The sequence below is a fragment of the Alligator sinensis genome, unplaced genomic scaffold, assembly GCF_000455745.1.
Source record: "Alligator sinensis unplaced genomic scaffold, ASM45574v1 scaffold280_1, whole genome shotgun sequence".
NCBI lineage: Eukaryota > Metazoa > Chordata > Crocodylia > Alligatoridae > Alligator > Alligator sinensis.
In genome coordinates, this window is record NW_005841835.1 from 1,949,637 (window position 1) to 1,971,506 (window position 21,870).

General features: G+C 43.2%; 1 protein-coding gene across 1 annotated transcript in view; it reads right to left on the minus strand.

Annotated features, from left to right (window-relative positions):
• Positions 1–21,870, minus strand: part of VSX2 (visual system homeobox 2) — a 31,137-nt gene that overhangs the window by 7,633 nt on the left and 1,634 nt on the right. The window contains exons 2-3 of the mRNA XM_006015392.3: positions 21,700–21,784; positions 18,338–18,461 (exon numbers count right to left, since the gene is read on the minus strand). Coding sequence (XP_006015454.1) covers positions 18,338–18,461; positions 21,700–21,784 — 209 coding nt within the window. The remainder of the gene's footprint in view (positions 1–18,337; positions 18,462–21,699; positions 21,785–21,870) is intronic.

Sequence of the window (21,870 nt, forward strand, 5' to 3'; positions counted from 1 at the left end):
TGCCCTATAACATGCTATAGGTTAAAGCAGGGGAGACAAAGGCAATGCCCGTGCCCAGCCACTGCAATGAAACAGCAGTTAGCTATTATGTGTTCAAGGATCCTAGGAAGAGGCTGATACCCCACACTACAGAAAGCAAGAACCTCATGGCAATGCCAATCTGACCTAGGGGGAAAATCCTTCCTGACCTCAAATTTGGTGATTGCTATAACCCTGAGTAGAAGAGAAGAATCCTCTAGCTAGGAACCTCTGAGTTTCCTACATACCAGCAGAAGCATCAGTACATCCCAGTCAAGCCTCTAGAAGTCTTTGGTCTAGGGAATTTGTTTTATAGACAACTGTGTAGGAAATTTCATTTCCTCACATTGAGTGAAATATTCCTACACATTGTCCTTTATGTTTGACTATTCAGCTAGTAGCACAGATTTCAGCATCAGTAGTATTTCTTCTGATCTTTCCTCTTTAGATAGGTGCTGATCTGACACACACATGTAGCACAGGGAAAAGGAGACTAAAGAATTTTTTTTTTTTTAATTTATATATATATGCACCTACATGTGATGCTGATGGCTGCCTTAATAATGCAGCCAGTTAGTTTCTATTTACTGAAGAATGTCTGATGTTTTTGTGCAAAGCTCATATAATTTTGGGGGCTTCTTTTGGATCAGTACATCTTGAGAGAAAGCTTCTCAAGGCAGAAGTTCACTATGAACACTTCAGATCCCACTTATCGTCACCTAACTGCCTGTGTGCGCACCTTTGCAGTGAGCTAAAATAAGGAGACTGCCTCAAGAAACTCACAATTGAAAACTGCCCTCAATTTACAGCTAATGGGGGATGGCTTTTAGTTATTGTTGTTCATACCTTTTGGGCAGATCACCTTGCAAAAGTTTCTTGGAAGACATTTGTATTAAGGAAGGATCTGATTGAAAAGGGAGAGATTGTTTACTACGCAGAGGTAGGAGGCACAGGGTTTGGGGAAACAGGGTGCAAAAAAAAGGGCGGGTGGGAATTAGGAGGGAATCTGTGATTTAGGACAGACTGGAAATGGGAAAAGGAGAGAGAAATGAGTGAACAGAGATGTAAATGGGTAGAACTGTGCAGAACCATGAGAGCGTATGAGATTCAGAAGCAACCAAGGAAGGGCTCTATATATAAGGGAACCGCATGTTCAGGACGTGCCTCCAGACCCAATCTCCAGAAGTACAGAGGCTTTAGAAGAAGACTGAAAGGGAAAGTGTTGTCCTGAGATGTATGGTCTAAATCAGCAGAAACCACAGCTCCTCAAGGCAGACCAACCTCTTGCCTGCGAGCACTACTGTATGGTACTACTACCTAATCTCTGCCTAATGCATCTTTCCAGATGGAAGAGACCTTGTCACTTTTGGGCTGCCCTTTCATGGCAGGGTTACACCAACTCCCTCCTCAGCTCCATCATTCTGAATAGTTACATCTTCACTGACATCTTACTACCAAGTGCTAGTTGCTGCGTGACAATTACTTTTGCTTGATTGGTACGTTATTATGCTGTGAATGCTACTCCCAGTATTCTGGTCTGAAAGTGGATAGAGAAGATTGTACATATTGTATGGATGGACAGAAATTGAGAGAGAATTCATGGATACCAGGAAGACTTGTACTACTTACTCACATGTTCACTTGGGCATAGCCAGAACTACATACATCTCTGGATCCAGACACATATGCTCAGCTGTCAGCAAATGGCTGAGATAGAAGATTTCCAAAAGTCTACTATTTCCCTACCCTGTCTCTGTCTATGGTCAGCTACTGCTTCTTTCATCAGAGCCTCATACTGCTGCTTTTGGCTATCACTACTGATATTCTTCTGGAACATCTAATAACACCAGATAACCCTCTATGTCATTTATATATTACCTCATTAAGAGCCAGGGTACTACAAATATCTGGGTTTTGAGATTGTCCCACAACTGCCTTCTCCAGACCCCTTCCTGAGATGGAGAATGTAGAGACAGGGCAGTAACTGGTGAGATCGTTGACATCATATGCACATTTCTGGAAAAAGCCTGACCACTGCACACTTAAGGACTATTGAAAGCTTGTCCCCCCTCAGCAAGGCATAATTGGGTTTCTGTAAGCTCTGAAACTGTGAATTCTACGTAGCTGGGTTGAGAGGCCACAAGAAAAGTATGGCCAATCTGGCAGATCACTCCCAGTGCAGTACTGGTGGGACAACAGAACAGTGATTGCAGAATATCTGGGTGTGCCCTCCCATATGAGAGCCACCAGGAGGACAGGCAGAGGGGATCTGCTCCCAGATAAGGAGATTTTCTGTTGTAGAGATCTGAGGTTTTCAATCTTAAGTACTCTCCCCAGGTATAAGAGAGTTGTCTTGTTTCTGTGCATGCTTTATCAGGATTCAGTACATTTGGAAACCTGCCATCAACATGTAACAGGCAAATATTGAGAGGTCACCTTACAATCTTTGACGGAGATGGATGAGAACATCAACTGAATCACCGTCATTGTTTTAGAGAGCAGAACTCCACTGGTTCTCTGAACCTGCTCCTGACCCCTGATAAGGATAAAAGCCTTATACTGACACCATGAGTCTAGAGTAGATAGCACAACCTTTAAGTCACAGAAAATATCTAGAGCAGTGGTTCTCAACCTCTTTAGACTCAAACCACCCTGTGGAAAATGCCAGCTCTTATATTTCATTCATTTCTTAACTACAGAAAAATACTAGAGCAATTTTTCTGTTGCAAAGAACTCAGAAAGCCCACACCAGGTCAGAATGTTTTTGATACTATAGATTCCTATTTGAAATTTCTGGGTTTATCCTGTGAATCATGTAGGTGTTTGCGCATGTAACAGTGCTAGTATTGCATGGCACTCTGTGGGACCCTTACAAGGATATCATGGCATCCCTGTGTGTTGCAGCACCCTGGTTGAGAATCACTGATCTAGAGCCACAATATTTCCCCTTGTAACAACCCACACAAATATGTGTAACCAGAAGGCCGCGTGATTAGATCTGCAAAACCCTGGGAAATGTGGGTGTTTATTTCACCGTGTAAAGGGGACTACCATTGTTCCAGGATACTTTGGTACCACACACTATGTCCCTGGTTAATACAAGGCTAGACAAGGTTATTTTTGCCTGTTTCTTTCTATGCATTCCAGTTGATAACCAGTTCTTATTACTATTAATGATGCACACGAGTAAATTGTTTCAGAAGAATTCTCTCATTTTGCAAAGGAAGATGAGACAGAATGTGCCCTGGTTATTTGCATTAATCATATTGGTTTGTTTATTCTATGAACTCCTGAACCACTGCTTGCAAACGAGCGATTTCCTTGATGTTACTCATGTGGTCAGGAATTAGAATGAGTAAAGGGATATTTTAAAGACTTGTTTCTAACAGCATCCGTGCATAAACCCAATAATGGAAGGTTTTACATGGGGCTGGGAATGTGACCTTGAAGCGCATCTTCCTTCCAAACCAGAGAAGATGCCTTTTTAATTAGTTTCATGCTGCATTTCCAAGCGTTTTCCTTTCCTGGATCTTCAGGCTGGAAGATGAATAATTTTTACTTGTTGTGGTCACCAAATTTCATTCAGCATTTTTGACACCATGTTTCAGCAAAGACCTTTCAAGCAATACACCTTGTTGAGCAAAGGATGCTAGCCTAACAAACACATACATCCACTAGGGGGCCACAAGCAATTGTGTACACGCAGACACACGCACAATGCAGCTACATGTATATTTGAAAGCCCAAAATTAAGAAAAAGAGATACTGGGCTCATCTACATGAGACGCTTATTGCACGGTAGCCTAATAAAAGTAGTGTGCTGGTCAAAAACCGTGCTATTAAGCTACTACACAGTGTTATTAGGCTACTGCACAATAACAGTCCCAAAAAAAACGTGCGCTGGCTCTACTGCTCAGTAAATATAGGTAGTGCACATTCAGTTACCACTTCATTAAGGAAGTATTAAACTAAATGCGCAGTAACTGTGGTGCATTAATGATTGTGTAGATGTGCCTGCTGTCATCAAGAGGTCCCTGCAGTCCACCTCATCAGAAATTCATAGCCAGTCTTCCCTGTTCCTGCAAGCATGCCAAGATTCAGGCATTTTACCAGTTTTCCTCACTGACTGATAATATTCGTTTTAAATGTTATGTTTTATGTTGGACTGAATAAGAGCCCCTACGAAGAAAGGGCCTCTGATTCTCTTCAATTAAGCAAGCAAGAAGGAATAACACACTCCGCCTGACAGCCAAGAAGACATGGCCACAGAGCTAGTGAGCTTCACTGGATGGATTTCTCCCTTGCTGCTCTGTCTAGGTTGAGTATGTGCTCCCCTACCATGTGCATGCTGAGAATTCCCTGATCCACCTCTGCTCCCAACATCTTCCTGTCTAATCTGGTACCTTTCATTTCTGAGGTGTCCCACAACCACCTTAATCTAAACACAGCCAAAACAGAATTTCTGACAGTTCATCACAAGCTCTCTCCTGGCTTCACACTGTCTGTCAGCATAGAGAATGACCAGTTACCCAGACTGTCAACCTCCAGTTTGATGCTCCGTTTTATACCATTTCTAAGACTCCTGGCTGCCTCTCAATTCCAGCTACTAAAACATGTACTAATACATCAAACATCCCTCTTCTCGACTACTGCAACCTCCTCCTTTCACTGTTCCAGCTCAGCCCCCTCCATTCTGCAAAATGCTGCTCTAAAAATAATCCTCTCCTGCAACTTTGAACTCATCATTTGCCTGTTCAAATGCCTTTGCTAGAGTCCTCTTGCCTGGGTTATCAAATTAGGCATTCTTGTCCTCATATTGTGGGTCCTGGAGCAACTCAGGCCTTGCTTCCTCCTGTTCCCCACTCTTCATGCATAGACATCTTCCTTTGTAGTCTTCCCCTTACATTCTCCTCTACTCTTGTCTTTGCCTTTTGTTCTTCAGCAATGCTTCTTATCTTGTGCACCAGTCAATCTGCTTCCCTCCCCTCATTCAAAACCCTCCTTAAAGCACTTCTTCCACAAGGGCTTTCAATTATAATCCACTAAAATGAGAGTCATCAAAATAACTCAGCTGCAGAGATATTGATCCCTCTACCTCTATATCAAATGTGTCCAGCTGCCTTGTCTGGGTCTGATTTATATGGTAAATCTCTTAGGACAGGGACTGTGTCTTCCTCTTTGCACATGACCAAGCACACTGTTGGTGCTTGATAAATCAATAAATAACCATAATAATAGGGCAAGTCCTGGGCTGATCTTCATACCCTTTACAGTTTCCCAATTGCTGGCCAGGGATACTTGGCTTTTAGACAGGTACTGGGACTTTTAGATGCCCAGGGAGGGATAAGACCTGACCTAACTTTGAAACTTCCAGTCTCCAGGCTGCTGGAGGAGGTTGCAGCATTTTTATAAACCAGGAAACTCTTTATTGCTATCCATTCAAATGTAATGTCAAAATTATTGGCAGTATTTATGATGACATCACTTTCTATGGCAGGTGTAAAAGGGATATGAAGTTAAATGAGTGTAGTAAAGGTGGCACATGGCCTGCATGGCTGATCGTGGGACTCATGACTCGCATCATCCTTGTTGCTTCCTTAAGACATCATGAAAGATCCTCAAGCTGACTCCAGGATCCTGACACTGACATTGCACTGCAAGGCAAGAGCCTTCCCTTCTGGCTCTGGAATTTGTTGGAACTGCACGTCTCTCACCTGTATCCACATATCTTGAGGAATGAGGAATATCTACCAGCACTACATCAAACAAACAATGGTCTGCCCCTTTGCTGCAGCGGCTGCCACTTCCTGCTAATAATCTGACCAACTACAGTCCCACCTGAAGGCTCTTCCTTCAGAGGAGCATTACTGACAGTTGTTGCATGCTAACTAATAGCGCCCCCACCTGCATCTTGCTACAACCTTTTTGATCCTTTCCAGGTATGTTTTAGACTGGCATGCAGACAGAGCGGGCTACACTGATGGATTGTGGATGAGCTAATAAAATATTAAGAGCACCAGATATGCTGCTACTGGTAGATCTGGTAGCATCCTTCTCTCTGATCATCTGGTGTTACCAATCCATCTCTGGGAGCCTCACAGTGGTAGATGGAGTCATGCTAAGATGGCTTTTCTCTTTCTTCTTGGATAGACCCTAAATGGGAGTGATAGATAGGTGACAGAACACACTCTCACCAGTGACACCCCACCATGGTCAGTCTTGGTCATTTTGTATGGGAGGTTGCTGGAGAGACTGAGAAACAATTCCATCAGCATGCCAGTGATATCTAGCTCTTCTTCTCAGGAAGCATGGACAGGCTGTTGCTGAATGGTGCAGTGTCTAAAAGAATTATAAACCAGAATAGAAAATGGCTGGGTCAAGATCAAAGGCAAAAAAATGTATGTGAGGCTGGTACAGTGTGGGGAGCAGTTCCTCTAGGTAGTAGGACCTGCATTGCCCTCAGAAGGCCACCCAAACATTAAAGTGACTCCTTGCTGCTCCTGGATATTAAAATAAGAGATGTAGTTGGCGGTATTTATGACTGCACTGAGCCAGAAGACAGTACCCCTAACTGTTGAAGCACAGTAATCCATGCATTGGTTATCTCCCAGCTGATTTAGATCAATGTACCTGATCAGCAAGCACATGCTGCAGGAAAAGCATATCACACCAAAACCCTACCATCTGTGCTGGCTACCCATCTAGTCCCAGATCTTCACTTAGTTCTTGACCATTTTCTTGAAACCACTACCCAAGACACCATAGCAAAGCACTGTGTTCACTTGGAAGGCTAAGCAGGATAGATCCCAGTTTCAAAATCATGGGAGGAAAAACATTCTCTTTGCAGAGCCCTCTGCTGTGCAAGTCCCTAAGCTGGAGATAAGGATAAGCAAGACTGCTGCCACTTCAAAGCCTTCATTATTGTGTTGTTTTCCCAGCACCCCAAGCAAGGGGACCACTGTAATCAAATAAGTGAGACACAGCCCTGTCCCGAAGGGCTCAGACACAACACAAACGAGTTACAAACAAAGGGGACTGGGAAGGTAATCCAGGATTCACCTTGACAAGTGAATACAAGTTACTACACAACCTGAGGAAGGATATTTTTCCTACCAAATGATACTGACTGGGGCAACAAAGTACTTAATAAGAGCAATAATTTGAAGATTATGTAACACGTAAAGGCCAGTTTCTGCTCCAGACCTTGATCAAAGTTCCTGCAGACATCAGTGGGCATTTCATCACACCTGGGAGGTGGATCTGGAGTCCTGGAATTTTGCTTGGGTACATAAATTATAGCCAGAAGTGGAATTCAGCCCCCTCAAATGAACAAGTTTAATGGTTCTGTCCAGACACAGAGACACAACCAGCTTCAAGCACCTTGCAGTCTATTCTTTTCTGTTCACAGCATTATGGTTAACTCAGTGATCCTAACAACATTTAGAGAGAGGGTCCTGCCTAGAAATCTCTGCCCTGAGGACTGGGCAGAGACTAGGGAACATCTAGGAAATTCTCCTACTGATTACTGGTGAATTGACTGGATTTTTTGTATCCCATGCATGATAATCACCCCTTTGAGTGTAACCCACTGCTTTGGACTGCATCCTCGCTTCCATCCCTTAAGTGAGGCTCTGGAGAGCTCCTCTTCCCTTCATCCTACTTCCCCTCTTGAGGTCTCTAACTCACTGGACATAAATATTGAGTGGAACAGATGAGGGGGAGCTGGTTAGCAGCTTTAGTTCCTGAAAATCTCATTTTGATTATTTATGGTCTAAGGGGTAGCTGCCATGTTGAGATGCTCTCTCAAACCAATGCAATTCCATATGCCTTTATATGGTCTGGCATACTGGAAAATGCCAAAAGCACTTTTCCCTATACCATGTCACCTCGGGAGTGCAATGTGGCAGGTACAGAGGAGTGCTCACAAGAATTTGAAATGGGACTTGGAGACAGGATGCCCAAGCTCTAATAGTGGTAGAGCTCTGTTTGACTTTGTCAGGCATGTCATTTTCCCTACCCATGTCTCCATTTCCCTATTTCAAAAATGGGGGTGATAATACTGACTTATCTTTGAGGGCTGTTGTGAGGATTAATTGGTTAATGTTCATAATGTGCTCTGCACATGGATGCTCCTGGGGATAAGTGCTATGTGCAAAGTAGTTTTAGTAGGGGAAGTAAAGCATGGCATAATTCCCTGGCAGGGATTTTGATTAGTTCAGCAGAGGCCAGGACTAGGTCTTTTAGCTCAAGCAGTAAAGACTCAGCACAAGGCACTGTGTGTGAACCATCAGTACATCAGACTGGGCAGGTCTACCCCTGGCCTAACACAATTTGATCCTGAGCCTGACTGGCACCTCCAAGTACTATGGCAATATACATATAACACTATCCAATGTGTTATTGCTTACCCTGCTCCCTCCTTGCTTTGTCCTCCTTAGATGTTTATGTAGCAAGGAAGATGCTTGAAACACAGAGTTGTAAGCACCAAGAGTGGTGTCTTTCTAATCACCAAGCTCTCAGCAGCTCCCTTGACTAGGTCTTTGGTTACACAGAGCCATCAGCAGCCTCAAGAGCCACGTCAGATGAGGCACAAAGGAAAGCACCATTAGGTTGCAGGCTGACACAACAGGCAAGATTGTCACAGTTGGAGCAAGAAAACAGAAGGAAGAAAGTGGCAACTCAGAAGAGAAATAAGACAATCTGAAGGACAAGACCTTCAAAGAAGCTGACCTGGGAACAGAAGGAAAGACCAAGAGCAGGCCAAAAATGGACACTTCTCTGAGCAGCACCTAAAAGCAAAATAATCCACCTGAGAAAGCAAGCACTGCCATTTAGCTTCACTCTTAAGCCCTCCATAACTTGGCCTCAGCTCACAACTCAGCTCTGGGCTGTACCTACTCCCTCAACTCCACTCATACCTCTAAGGCTTTTTATGCCACCCCCATTCTTTCACCTCCTCCTGTGTACCATGCACCCTTTTCATCTGCCTACACATTCCTCTTTGCTTTCCCTTTCAACATCTCTGCCTCAATACTCTACTTTGGCTAATGCATAACAGAACTAATTGTATGCTCTTCCACCTTTGTAAAATATTACTTCCCTTTCTCTTGCTCTCTGTTCTCTTCTCCCTTTTCTCCTTCCCAGTCTCCATTGTCTTCTCTCCATGTGGGGGTCTCCAGTTTCTCTATCAAAAGATCATCTTCTGTGTAATCTAAGGACTTTATTGAGGAGGCTTGCTTGGCTGTCTGTCACCCAATATAAATGGATAGTCTAAATTCCCTAGGAGCTTGTCATTTTGCAGCTTGGAGATGACTAATTATAGCTCCAGGATATTCTCCTTTGTCCTCTTCCTTTCCCTCTCATCCTGCTGTCTTCACTCCCCAAGAATGTTTCCACAGTACTTTTCACTGTCCAACTGTAGCTCCCTGTGTGCAGCACTGTAAGTATCTATGACTTATGCTGCCCTCCACCTCTTCTTCCCTGTCCATCTCTTCCAAGAAAGCTGCCTACAAAGGTACAATCCACTCATGGCAGTTATCCCAGAGTGTCCATCATAGTCACAATAGCTATAAATATAGTGAGAAGGAGCAGGACCACTCAGTCAGCATGGGCCCGCTCAACTGGCCCAACTTGGCAGAAAGCACTTACTGCACACTGCTAGGGGCTGGAGCAGCATTTGTATTCACCCATAGGTGCACAACTCTGGGCACCGCCAGGTTTTCCCAAGGGTGGCCTGCTCCAGCCTGGCTCTTCCTCAGGCCTTTGCCTGAATGGTATCATCAGGCTCTACCACCCTCCTTCACCTTGCCAGATATACACTACTCTCCAGGATGAGCCTCCTCTTAAGCTTTGCACTGAAAAAATCTCTGCCAGGCCAATCAGTGTCACTCCTAACTGAAGTTCTCCTCCCAGGACACTGAAGTGGGTCTCAGTGACATCAAATCCTCCTTGTTTCACTGGTTGCAATGAGGGCCGCAGTCAGTGGGAAACTGCAGGCATCTCATTCAGCCTCCTTAATTTGCATTGCCCTCCATAAGCAGGAAACAGCAGATTTTGAATTGGGATCTCTTGCCTCATCCTGTGCCTTCATGACCAACTCCCAGCAGGGTCCCCTGTCTCTTCTCCTGCTGTCCCCTTCTTCTTGGCTACTGGCTGACTAGGGTTTGTACTCTCCTGTTCTCCATCTTTTCAGACTTATCTGCCCTTGTCCCTTCAGGGCATGTACCAACCATTGGAGGCTCCAGAAAGGATCATCTCTTTTTATTCACATGCATCCTCCTCTCATGCTCCTCCAGAACTGTCCTGTTCAGAGTGGCAGCTTGTGATTTATCCCAGAGGTAAAACAGGTTCAAAGAATGCAAAGGTTGCAGGATACATGGGGAAATGCCATTGCTTGCCCCCAGCCCACAGGCAATAGGGTATCCTCCATACTTATGTGATCACCTTCTGCATCTCGGACACACTATCATCACCTGTTTTATTATTCACTTTTACCTGCGCTGACTTTATTGCCATCAGCACGGTCCAGCATATTTTTGTTGTCAGGAACCTTTCTGTTAAAATCCCAACCTTAGCTATAAATTAATAATGTAAACAGAAGCTGCAATCCATGCACTTTATTTCCTTGCAGCTGTGCAGCTATCCTTTGGTAAAGTTCGCTAGCTGATGCAGCTAGCAATAGAGCTAACGTGCTGAAGCCATGGCTCTAGCTGGCTAATGTCACCATGATTTGCAGTTGTATGCTTAGGGCTAGGTAGTTCCTTTTGCAGGTCAGGCAGCTACATCCCACATGAACATTAGATCAGAGCAGTGATCTGGTCACATTATAGCTGGAGTGCAAGGAGGCCCAGGAGTGTACAGAAGGTTCATTGAATCCTCCCTTTTCTCTTCCTAGGAGAACTATTCAAGGGCCAGCTATAATCAGCTCTTGACCTGAGGTACAATGAGCAAGTACAGTTTCCCCATGTACTTTGGATATACATGACTTCCCTTGAATTCTAGTGGATATATAAATCTGAGTACACAGACTATAGAGTATTGCATATGTTGTCTATAGGATAAGGAAAAACTGCATGAGACCATTTCTCACATCCAGTAGACTATGAAGCCACATGATTCAAACCATGAACTTGATTCTCCTCTCTCCTACATCAGCTGAACCAACTGCACTGAACTCTAGGTCTTTGCAACAATATAGGAGAAGGATCATGTTCACTACCATAAACGTATCCACACAAGCTATCAGAATTCTGCATGCTTAAGTGTATCATTTTCAGACTTGTCTACTGGGCTTGTTGATTTAAAACAAGGAGATCCACCAGGCAAATGCAGTCTCTTATTGTGTGTATGCGCAGCACCTAGCACACTAGGGTCCCGATCTCAATTAGGGTCTCTGAATACTGGCATAGTAGAAATATATGGGCCCACCCCATGAACAAACTGAGGGACCAATTTTGATAGCGTGTTCACTGGTGACACTGCATTAGAAGAAGCTGTAAAGAGCAAAGAGTCAAAAATGGAAAGGGATCCAAATAGATTAGAAATACAGGCAACAAGTAAAGCAAGATTCATCTCAGAATAAATGTAGTTAAAAATCATTCCACTCAGCTACTCACTGAGAGGAAGAGATTGGAGATGGAAGAGCAGCCAAGAGAGGCCAATAGTAGAGGGGTGCCAGGACTGACAGGGTGGAAACAATAAAAGAACAGAAGAAATATGTTCCTTTCAGCATCATGCTCACTACCATGTAAAACTGTCTGATGTACCAACGTGGAGGAAATAGCGACTGCACACCAGCCATGCTTCACTTCCACATTCCCCGATAGCACAAAACAAAGAAACAAAGCTATATTAATTTAGTGCTAACAAAGAGCACCAAGCTATATTAATTTAGTAGCTTCCTCAACGCTTATGTTTACATTGTGCCTCATCACCCTTTAGATGCAGGCCTAACAGCTTCTCTCTCCAGAAGGATATGTGGTAGAGGAGCAGACATCACCTCTGATCATGTATCAGATAATATATTCTAAACTAAGTGCCACCAGCAGAGTCTGATCTTTTCCCTGGGATGTGTGCCCCCCCTGCAATAATGCTGCTCTAATTGGATTGTCTCTTCAGAATAACTGGTCAGAAGGGCTTGCAGCAGACCCCAGAAGCCACTGCTGCTAGAGTATTACAGCAAGAGGGCATTCTCCCTTTCAGTCTCTGGTTTCTCCCACACAGTGGCTCCGACAGGTCTCAGAAAAGGGTTGGGCAGAAAAGGGTAGGGCAGAAAACGGTAACTTGAACCTGCAGCAGGATCTGTCTCCTGAATGCAGTATTTTGAGTAGAAAGGATGTATGATAGTGAGGAAAATGTGCTTTTGTTCTACCAGAAAAATCTGAGTGTCCCCACAGTCAAAGCTTCCCTGTGATGGCAGAACCCCTTCTCTACTGGCAGAGCAAATCTCAGCTCTGTGACCAAAAAAAAGCTTCTGCCACTACCAGATTATCCAGCCATGCCTACATTTTGTTTAATGTAATGCCCTGCACTTTGAATACCTCTTGAGCTGGTCCACTTTCTGATTTAAGTGCTTCCCAAGACCAGCTCTTACTGTACAGCCTACAAATTAGCCAACTATTAAATGGCTACATCTTGGGAAGATAGTGCCACAGTTCATTCACTTATTAAAAAATATTGGCTAATTGGAGGAGGGGTCCTCATCACTTCAAGTTTAGTTGGGTGCAGTATTATTTTCACCTTCTCATTCCTTTTTAATCATTCTACATTGCAGACTCTTTGGGGCAGGGCTTGCCTCTTCCTGTGGTCCAATACAGCACCTAGTACAATTTTTATATCAGCACTAAATTTGGAGAGGAAAATGAACACATGGACAGAAAATTGTCTGAAGGGCCATAAACAAATGGTAATGAAAACAAGCCATTACAGAAAAGGCTAAATTAAAATAACTCTTAATTGAAAAGGAAAACGACTATGAACTGATATCAGCTAAATAAGCATGTTATAGAAGAGGCAGTAAAAATGGATGAACTACTCACATACTTATTAGGCACATATGGGCAGAATAACACTCTTAGGGAGCCGGTAAGTTTGATTAGTTTTATTACTCTTGCCAGTACACTTCCCATGTTTATAAAAGCACAGGGGAAGATAATGAACACTTCTCTAATCTCATTGGCCATGATGTTCAGGAATTATTGGAAGAGGTATTTATTGAGAAAACAGCAGCAAGCTATTATAAAAATTACCTATTTCACAAATTCTTCAGAAGGCTGCCAACTCCAACATCAGCAGATACCACATGCTACCAGAATATACAGAAGTTTATGATCAACCATGTCCCAGCATCATTAGTATACAAAAACAGAAAAGAACTCTGGACAACATGCTTCATGTAGCCCTTTTCTCCTCTCAACAGGGCATAACATCACCATGAATTTTAGCATGTACGAAGAATCTCTCTTTAACCTGGTCCCTTTCAATTTAGTACAATTTATAAAAGGTGGGGGGCGGGCAGGGGGAGGAAGACGGTGACAAAAGTATGACCTCATAACACTCTAGAATGTTACAACAATTCATTCTGCACCATTAATATCTCAGTAGTTCCATCTTTATACTCTGGATTATTGGCCGTGTTGAATGAGCAATCCCCATTTTTATCCTTCAGGCAAAGGGGTTTGGATCAAAATTCTTTACTTTAAAATCAATCATGGCTGCTGGGGCCTGATTTTTGTTAATGGTTATGAACCCAACAACTTGGCTTTAAATAAGATTTTTATCATTGCTCTTATTATGGATCCTCTAGCTCAGAAGGATTCACTCCAGCAATTATACAAATCCTGAATAATCATGAGATGTTAAGAAAAGGCAGCGTAACCCACATGTAATACTATTCCTAGTGTGCCTTCCCGGGGTACTTAAAAAAACCAAACAAACCACACAAACCCTAGATATACCATTTAAACACCTATTTTCCTCTGAAGTTCAATTTCACCTGCTCTAAAATATTTAGGCCATCTGCCCATTATACAATGGTTATATCAAGAATTACCAAAAAAAAAAACCCAAAACCCTTTAAATATCTTCCCTTCCCTTCAGTAACGGATTATTTTCCTTGTGATTGATTCTTTACATGGAGACTAGGGTCAGTCATGGTCTTATTACATTTACCCAATATTTTGTTAAAACTTCTCAGATACATTCCTTTGATCAATTAGTAAAGAATACAATTACACTAATACACCATTATTTCAATAATCCCAAATCAAATTATTACAGGGCAATGATACTTTAAATATCAGATGATTACCAGGCTTTGTAAATAGTGTTTTAATAAACCTAAGAGGTAAATTACATAAACCCATACAAAATAATTAAGAGATCACCATCTTTGCCATAACAGAATTGGATGGGAGAATTCCTGCTGGTAGAGTGAACAATAGTAAGTTTAGAGAAGTCTTGATATACTCAATTGTGTAGATGTGATAGACAAAGGCATGCCTGTACCAACCTACAGATGCCACCTGGATTATGAAGAAAGGTCTGAGTTTATTTTGACAAGTGTCACTTCAGTTCTGCTATAGGCTCTTCCAAACATGTGATAACATTACCCATTTGTACGTGCATCTTGTGTAATTTAGCATGTTTTGAAGGAGGTGCCTAGCTGGAAAAATTATTCCTCTCTCTCTCTCTCTCTCCAGTGCTACCCCATAGAAGAAACTTGAGGATTATTCCATGGGTATCCAGTCCAAAAAGAAGGCACATCCTTACAGTGAGGAAGCTAAAGAATGACAAATATCTAATCTCATTGCATTTACCTGAGAGCTGTTAAAAACTGTGTTCAAAGCATTGTTCCAAATCACTAACTCTCTCAGCCTTTGATGCCTACTCAGAATATACCACTGTTTGTTATAGGTTTTCCTTAGAAGTGAATAATTCCTATGTCCTCTTTCCATTTCATTGTTCTTATTTTAGCTTCACATTTCTCTACTTTCTACCTCCCAAAAATAATGCCATAAATGAAGACAAAGGATAGTGTCAGCAGCAGTCCAGTGAGAACCTGCGTGGATTCGCACTAAAACCAGTATGATACAAAGTCTTAATTAAATGAGCTACGAGGGAGCAAGCAGTATATTTATGAAATGCAATGATGATACTAAATTGGGAGGAGCTGAAAACTCTAGTGATGACAGAGAATTACAAAGGGCGCAATAGAGATTAAAACTGCAAGCAGGGAATAAAGTGAAATTCCTCTCAGGAAATAAGAATGTAGCTAATGTCAGTAGAAATAAAAATTGAAACCCAAAATACTGAATGAAATAAGGAAATGAGACTGTCCCCAAGGACTTGGGTAATTGTGAACAACCATTAAATAAACCAAAGTTTTGCGATGTAATATGTAATTAAAAACAGGCTAACACCATTTGGATCCCCATATACACAGGAATCAGGAAGATGTCAACCTCTTGCTACAAGCACTGATGTGACCCTCCCTTAATATGTGGTTCCTTATCAGGAAGGATGACAAACTGGAGGGAGTTCAGAGAAGAGTAACTAAATGATTATGGTATCCGAGAGAGATTTATGAGAAAGGATTTAAGAAAAAGATCTTCACAGCTTGGATAAGCAGTGGCTAAGGGTTGGAGAGTGACAGCTGGGAAGACAAGTTAAGGGAGTATGAACTTGAAACAGGCAAGATATTATTTAGGCTGGAGAACGGGAGAATAATGTAACGGGACAGAATTAAGAAAAGGAAAAATCAAGACTAAATATCAAGAAGCTTGCCCAACCTTTAGAATCACCTTTCCAAGGCTTGTGGAAGCTTGTGATATGAAATAGTAGACATGAAACACTATAAGAACACAATACGGTCCTGTACTGGCCCTTTACACATCGCCGTGTCACCCAAGTTCTTACCCATCGGAGCTTTTAAGAGCTCTCTTACATGACATATTCATCTTGCATGAAATGCTCACATTCCCCATAAAGTAATACCACAAAAAGCTATGATTTGAACACTTCCTATAGCCACCCAGTGTCATTCATGATCACTTTCTGCTGGGGTACCAGTGTAATCAGCAAGGCTAATGCTTGTAACAACCACATCCCAGAGTGTACAGCTCCTCCTGCATGGGTCTAGCCTGGTCCCATTTGAGCAGGAAGATCACAGCAACAAAAAATGCAGGATCAAAATCTTCAGCATAGAAACTGTTGGCAGTCTCTTACTGGCCAGCAAAGTATAGAGAACCATTCAGTGAAATGAAAGTGCTTATCACTTCTCCATTCCTGACCAAGAAGAGTAGAAATCCCACTGACTCACAATGCCAAGAAAAAAAAAAAAATCTTTATATCAAAGTTACCTGTGCAACCATGATCTGAAGTGTGTGAAGGTATTTGTCTAATCGCAGTCTGTCAGAAACCTGTCAACTTCAAGCTGTCAATCAGTCAGCCTGGCATGATCTGTAAACTACATTTCTACATTGTGATAAGCCAGCTATATCTCTGACTTAAGCTCACCACTACACTGAGAAAGCATGACAGCCTTTTTATGGGAAACCAAGATCGTTGCCCATATGCACCACTGGACCTTAGATTAAAAGGAATACTTGTATTGCTTCAGTCTCTTACACTTTGAATTAATATCCCCCCAAAAAAGTCAAGAAGTGTAAAACCAGCCCTCTATCTAATTTGTTCTTCATAGGAGAGAAAGCTTCAGGACTTACTGATTACAGTGAAATTCAACATGGATCATGAGTAATAAGAGCCCTTACTTTGTTTCCATTTCAGGTAATGGGCCAATTAATTATTGCTCAGGTCTGCTGAAAATCCTAACAGTGCTTAGGGCATCTACATGCCCAGTCAGTGAGGTCATCAGGAGGTAGGCCAGCACAACAGGATAAGAGTCAAATCCCGATCCTTCTCGACATAGAACATTTGACTTAGCACACATGGGGGAAAGGTCTGGCCAGGATCTGGACTACAGAGAAAATGGAATGAAGCAGTCTGATTTGGGAGAAACTTCCCATTCCTGTACCTCCCATGGCTTATCTCCCTATAATTTACAGTATCGGTGCTCTACGAGAGCTCTCTTTAACCCCTCTGAAAAAGACAATTCACACAAGGGGCTGAAGAGATGGTTGTATAATGATGCATTGGTCCCCTGGGTGCAGGGAAGACACACAGGCTGGAGGGTGCACATGGTAGGGTTGGGAGGCAGGGGCAGAGGGGCCAGTTAAAGAAAACAAGGGATACAGTAAAATCCCAAAGAGACTTATGTGACATCAAAAGAAGAACCTCAGCCACATAGTAGCTGCTCTGCAGCAGCTCGAGAAGCAGCTATTGCTGATGCATAGGGGGAACAAGGCCAAGTTTCAGCTCCTAGACAGCCAATAAAATACAGGAGATACAATGAGTCAAGCCACAGGCTCACTACTTGGTTGCTGTGTTCCTGTGGTTAATGTAATGTAGAGATCTGAAGGAGGAGCAGACTGGAAAGAGAGAGCAGAGGTATCTTTTAAATTACCTTTGTGATCCTCACATGCGCACATTAGCAGGAATCTGCTTTGCCTCTGGTGCTACCTGCAGCTTCCTTAAGGCTTCTTTAAAGATCTGTTTTCACTTTTACAGCCCCCTCTGCTGCCTCCCCCCTCCTCTGGCATGACCTCTGCCAAAAGCTGAAGCTTGTCCACACCATAGCTCATGCTTAATCTTATCAACAGCAACACTAGACTACCTAAAATAGACCACAGGTTCTTTCCCGGGGGAAGAGACCAGATCTTCACTGGCCCACAGCTCCATCCCATACTGGGCTGAAAGCAGGGTTTTCCCAATGCAGGGATGTAATCTCCATAGATTTCCTTCTTAACCATGCCACAGAGACCTTTGGAAGCCAAGAGGCCTCTCCAGTCCATTTCTGAACTTTTCTTTTTGCAGATTTTCCTTTCCAATTTATTTTTCTGTGCTGTTTTAATTTGTTATAAATTATCCTATATATCTTGTGTCAGTTACTATGGATGTATGCACAGACAGTTCAAAACAATACATCCTCCCACAACAGCAACACACAAAGCAACATTACCACACAAAATTCATTACAATGGCAAAGACACACCACATCATCACACCATAGCACAGCCACCAAATACAAGTTTGCAAATAACAGATGCTACGGCTGCCTGGAGGTTTAAATAGTGAAGAGCATCCAGGTCTCTGCAGTTGTATTCAGCAACAGACAAGTGCTCCTCTCCTTTGGGAGTAAGTGAACAAGGTCTGGGAGAGATGGGATAAGAAAGGTTCTAAGAGCTTGAAGAAGTAGTATTACCTGTATCCTGTCTTCAGGCAGTTCTGTTTTCATGGCCAGCATCTCTCTGGCATAGACATCAGGATAATGGGCCTCATTGAAGGCCTTTTCCAGTTCCTCCAGTTGGTAGGAAGTGAAGATTGTCCTGTGGGGGTGGGGAGTAAAACTCAATGATCAAAAAGCAGAGGAAGAAATCAGGTGAGGAGCAGTCACAGGCAGGAACAAACAGGCAAAAGAAAAATCTAAGAAACTGGAAAATAAACATATACTTTTTTTCTTGTGTTTGTATGACAGGAAAGTCCAGCCTGAGGGTGAAGGAACAACCAGAAATGCCAGGACACTGTGTTTATACTGTCATAGTCACCTTCACTTTCAGCTACTTCTCCCTGTAGACACAGTCTCCTCCCTAGTTCATCCCTCCTAACACCACCACTAGTACAGAGATAATGCTAACCCTGGCACTGCCCCTAAGAACTCGTTTCTTTCTAGAAAGCCTTCAGAGAATTATTTTCTACTCCTCTGAAGGAAGCCCGAGTCCTGACTTACAGAATTCCCTTCCCTTTTAGGTTAATCATACACACACTCAAGTGACAGCCACTCTGAGGTGCTGACAAGAAACACCCTGCTCTTAGTTTTTCATGTCCCCAAGATCTGCAAGTGCCTAATCCTCCCCATGTTGCTGGCCCTTGGCCTCACCCTCTTCACAAAGCTAGTTCTCTTACTAGTTCTCTAACAAGTCCACAAAACCTTTTATCCAAACTGCTTACTACTCATATTCACCAATTTCCCCCAGGATATGGGATACCTCCAATCGCAGTCCCAGTTACCTTCCTCTGCCTTGGGGAAAACAAACAAACAAACAAACAAAATCCATCCTTCCTTGATCCATTAAAACCTTGCCAGCTGTTCCAAAGGCACAACAGCACAGCCTGTGCCTGCCTCACCAGTTCCCAGCCCAGGATGACTGGACTGAAAAAAAAAAAAATAGCAGCTTGGACTGATGAGAGCATATCTCCAGAAAATGACAATAGATTCCAGACCTTTACTACCTCCAAATCTCAGTCTACCCCAAGCCCTTTTAACCCATAATTTCCAGGTGTGATCTACTGATCAAGGCAGGGTTTTTTTTTTTCCATTGGGAAAACTAACTGCCTTGATTTAAAATACATACATAAATGATCAAACCAAAAAATAGGCAACATAGCTCCCAAAGGAGAAAATGCAAAAGAGGGGAAAAATTAAATTATTTTCTAAAACAAATTAGAATTTCAGAGGATCTATCTACACATTCCCAATAGGACAAACAGAGAGACAGTTTCAAAATTACTTTCCAATATTCAAAAAATCTAAAGGATTCCATAAGATCAATAACATTATTAACAAAAGCAGCATGTGCATGCAGGAGACCCTCCCTGCAATCAGAGCTTTATTTAAAATACACTCCTAAATTTGCTGTTTTCGATGGGGTTTTTCATTTTTGCTGCTTTTGTAGAAATTTCAAACTCTAGGGATAAAAGAGATCCAAGCACTCAGACAATTTCTCTCTCCAGGACTAAAAAATCCCCATCACTGCCTTCTTGACCTTTTTTTAGTTTTTGTCCAGTCTAAGTGCTTCTAGTAACTGGGGCTTCTACTCATTTCCTCAAAGTAAAATCAAAGTCCAACACAGCTCACTGACAGAATATTTTTCCCCTGACAGTCAGCCTAAATTTTCCACTTTCCACACACTTCCATAGTCCCAGTCTCCTATCATAATATGCAATTTCTCCCCCTCAGAGTCATTTGCAGACTGCTGACCTGTGAGTTTCCCATCACCGCTCAGCTGTCACTTAGTCCAGAAAAAGGGAAAAAACAAAACAAAACGAAAACCTCAAACAATGCAAAGTTGCTACTACACAACATTAAAAATTCAGCACTTCCAAATCATGTTTTCAGTATCCTGGTCCATCCCCAGTCCTGATCCCATCAGGAACCTTATTTCTCTTACTCCAAACTCACCCCTGTTTGCAAAGGACCAAGGAATTTATTTACAAGCAGGGAACAGTTTGGCTTGAAGATGGCCCCACATAGCTCACTTGTCAGTTCCTCCAAAGTGGGATGGGAACTCTAGCAGGGAACCAAGCCCATTCTGTTGCATAACGGCAGGACATCTATTTGGATATTTAGTCTGTTCCCACACCGCATCCTAACTAGGCTTTTACCAGGACACTTTTAATCCATCCATCCTGCCTCATGACAGGATCGATTTAATTACTCCTAAATCATCCACTGTAGCTGTGTCCCTGGTCATTTTTTGTCTTAACTATTTCCAGCCATGGCAATCCAAAAAATTCAGTTCGCTGTGCATCTAATGTTTATAAGGCTCAGCTATTTCAGCTCCATTTTATAGTAGGGGAACAGAGCTGCAGAAAGGCAAAGTGTCACACCCAGTCAGTAGCAGAGCTAGGGACAGCCTAGATGCAGAGACATAATCTTAGTGTCTTGGCCAATATGCCAAAGAACCAAGTCTTCCTCATCTTCCCTGGGGGCATGTTCTATTTCCAAACTATTTTATTAATTGCCCAAGGAGGTAAATGCCTCAATAATGAATAAGTGGTTGACAGATATTGCTGTTTGCCCAATAAACAGATTGCTCTAATGTCTAGCAAAGACCTAATTTCAATGACCTGGCTATTCCCATTTCTACAGGCTCTGTGCAAATGCCAGGACAGTTTGTGAAATATGTATTTCAGAAACACGGGGGCATCTGGTTTCAGCACAGAGAATATGGTGGGGGGGGAGGGGAAGGTGTTGGTTGGTTGGTTGGTCGGTGGGTTGGTTTCCAGGCTGTCTGGTGTTGAAATAAAAAAACACCTTCAGATAAATATTGTTGCCATTTACAGTTAACTGCCAAATCCTGCTCCTTTTCACCCCGCAGCAATCAAGTCTCAGTCATACAGATTCCTCCCTCCTGTCCCCTTTTGACAAGGGTTCAGACTTGATCCCAGCCTTCTGTCTGCTCACACAACTGGCTCTTAAGCCAAGGTGTATGGGAGAGAGAGAGGGAAGGTGAACATGGGGTTAGACCCAATTTGTCCTCAGCTGGCCGGTAAGGATGACAGATCTCTTTCTTCCTGGGTTATATTTTATCTTAGACTTGCCCTGGCTTTTGAGGAGCATCAGCTCCCCTGCAGCAAGCTGCAGTCCCAGCGCTGCTCCCCTCATTCTTCCTCCCCAGCCTCTTACATCCATGTGCCGCACTTAGGCCACTGCTTCAGGGGGGATCTAGGCTGGGCCAGAGCTGCCTCTTCCCCAGCACCTCCGGGCGCCCCGGCGCTGAGTGAGGTGGGCAAAGACCCGAGGGGAGAGGGGCCGGGCCAGGGCAGGGCAGGGGCTGCTCTCACCTGTGCCGCCGCTTCTTCCGTTTCTTGCTCTGGTTCAAAGAGGACTTGGACATTTTCCTGTCGCTGGAGGAAACATCCTCGGAATCTGGGGGGAGAGAGGCGGCCGCGTGGGCGCGGGCTCGGGGCGCTGCCTGCCTGCGGGGCTCGTCCTCTCCGGCCCGGGGCGTCGTG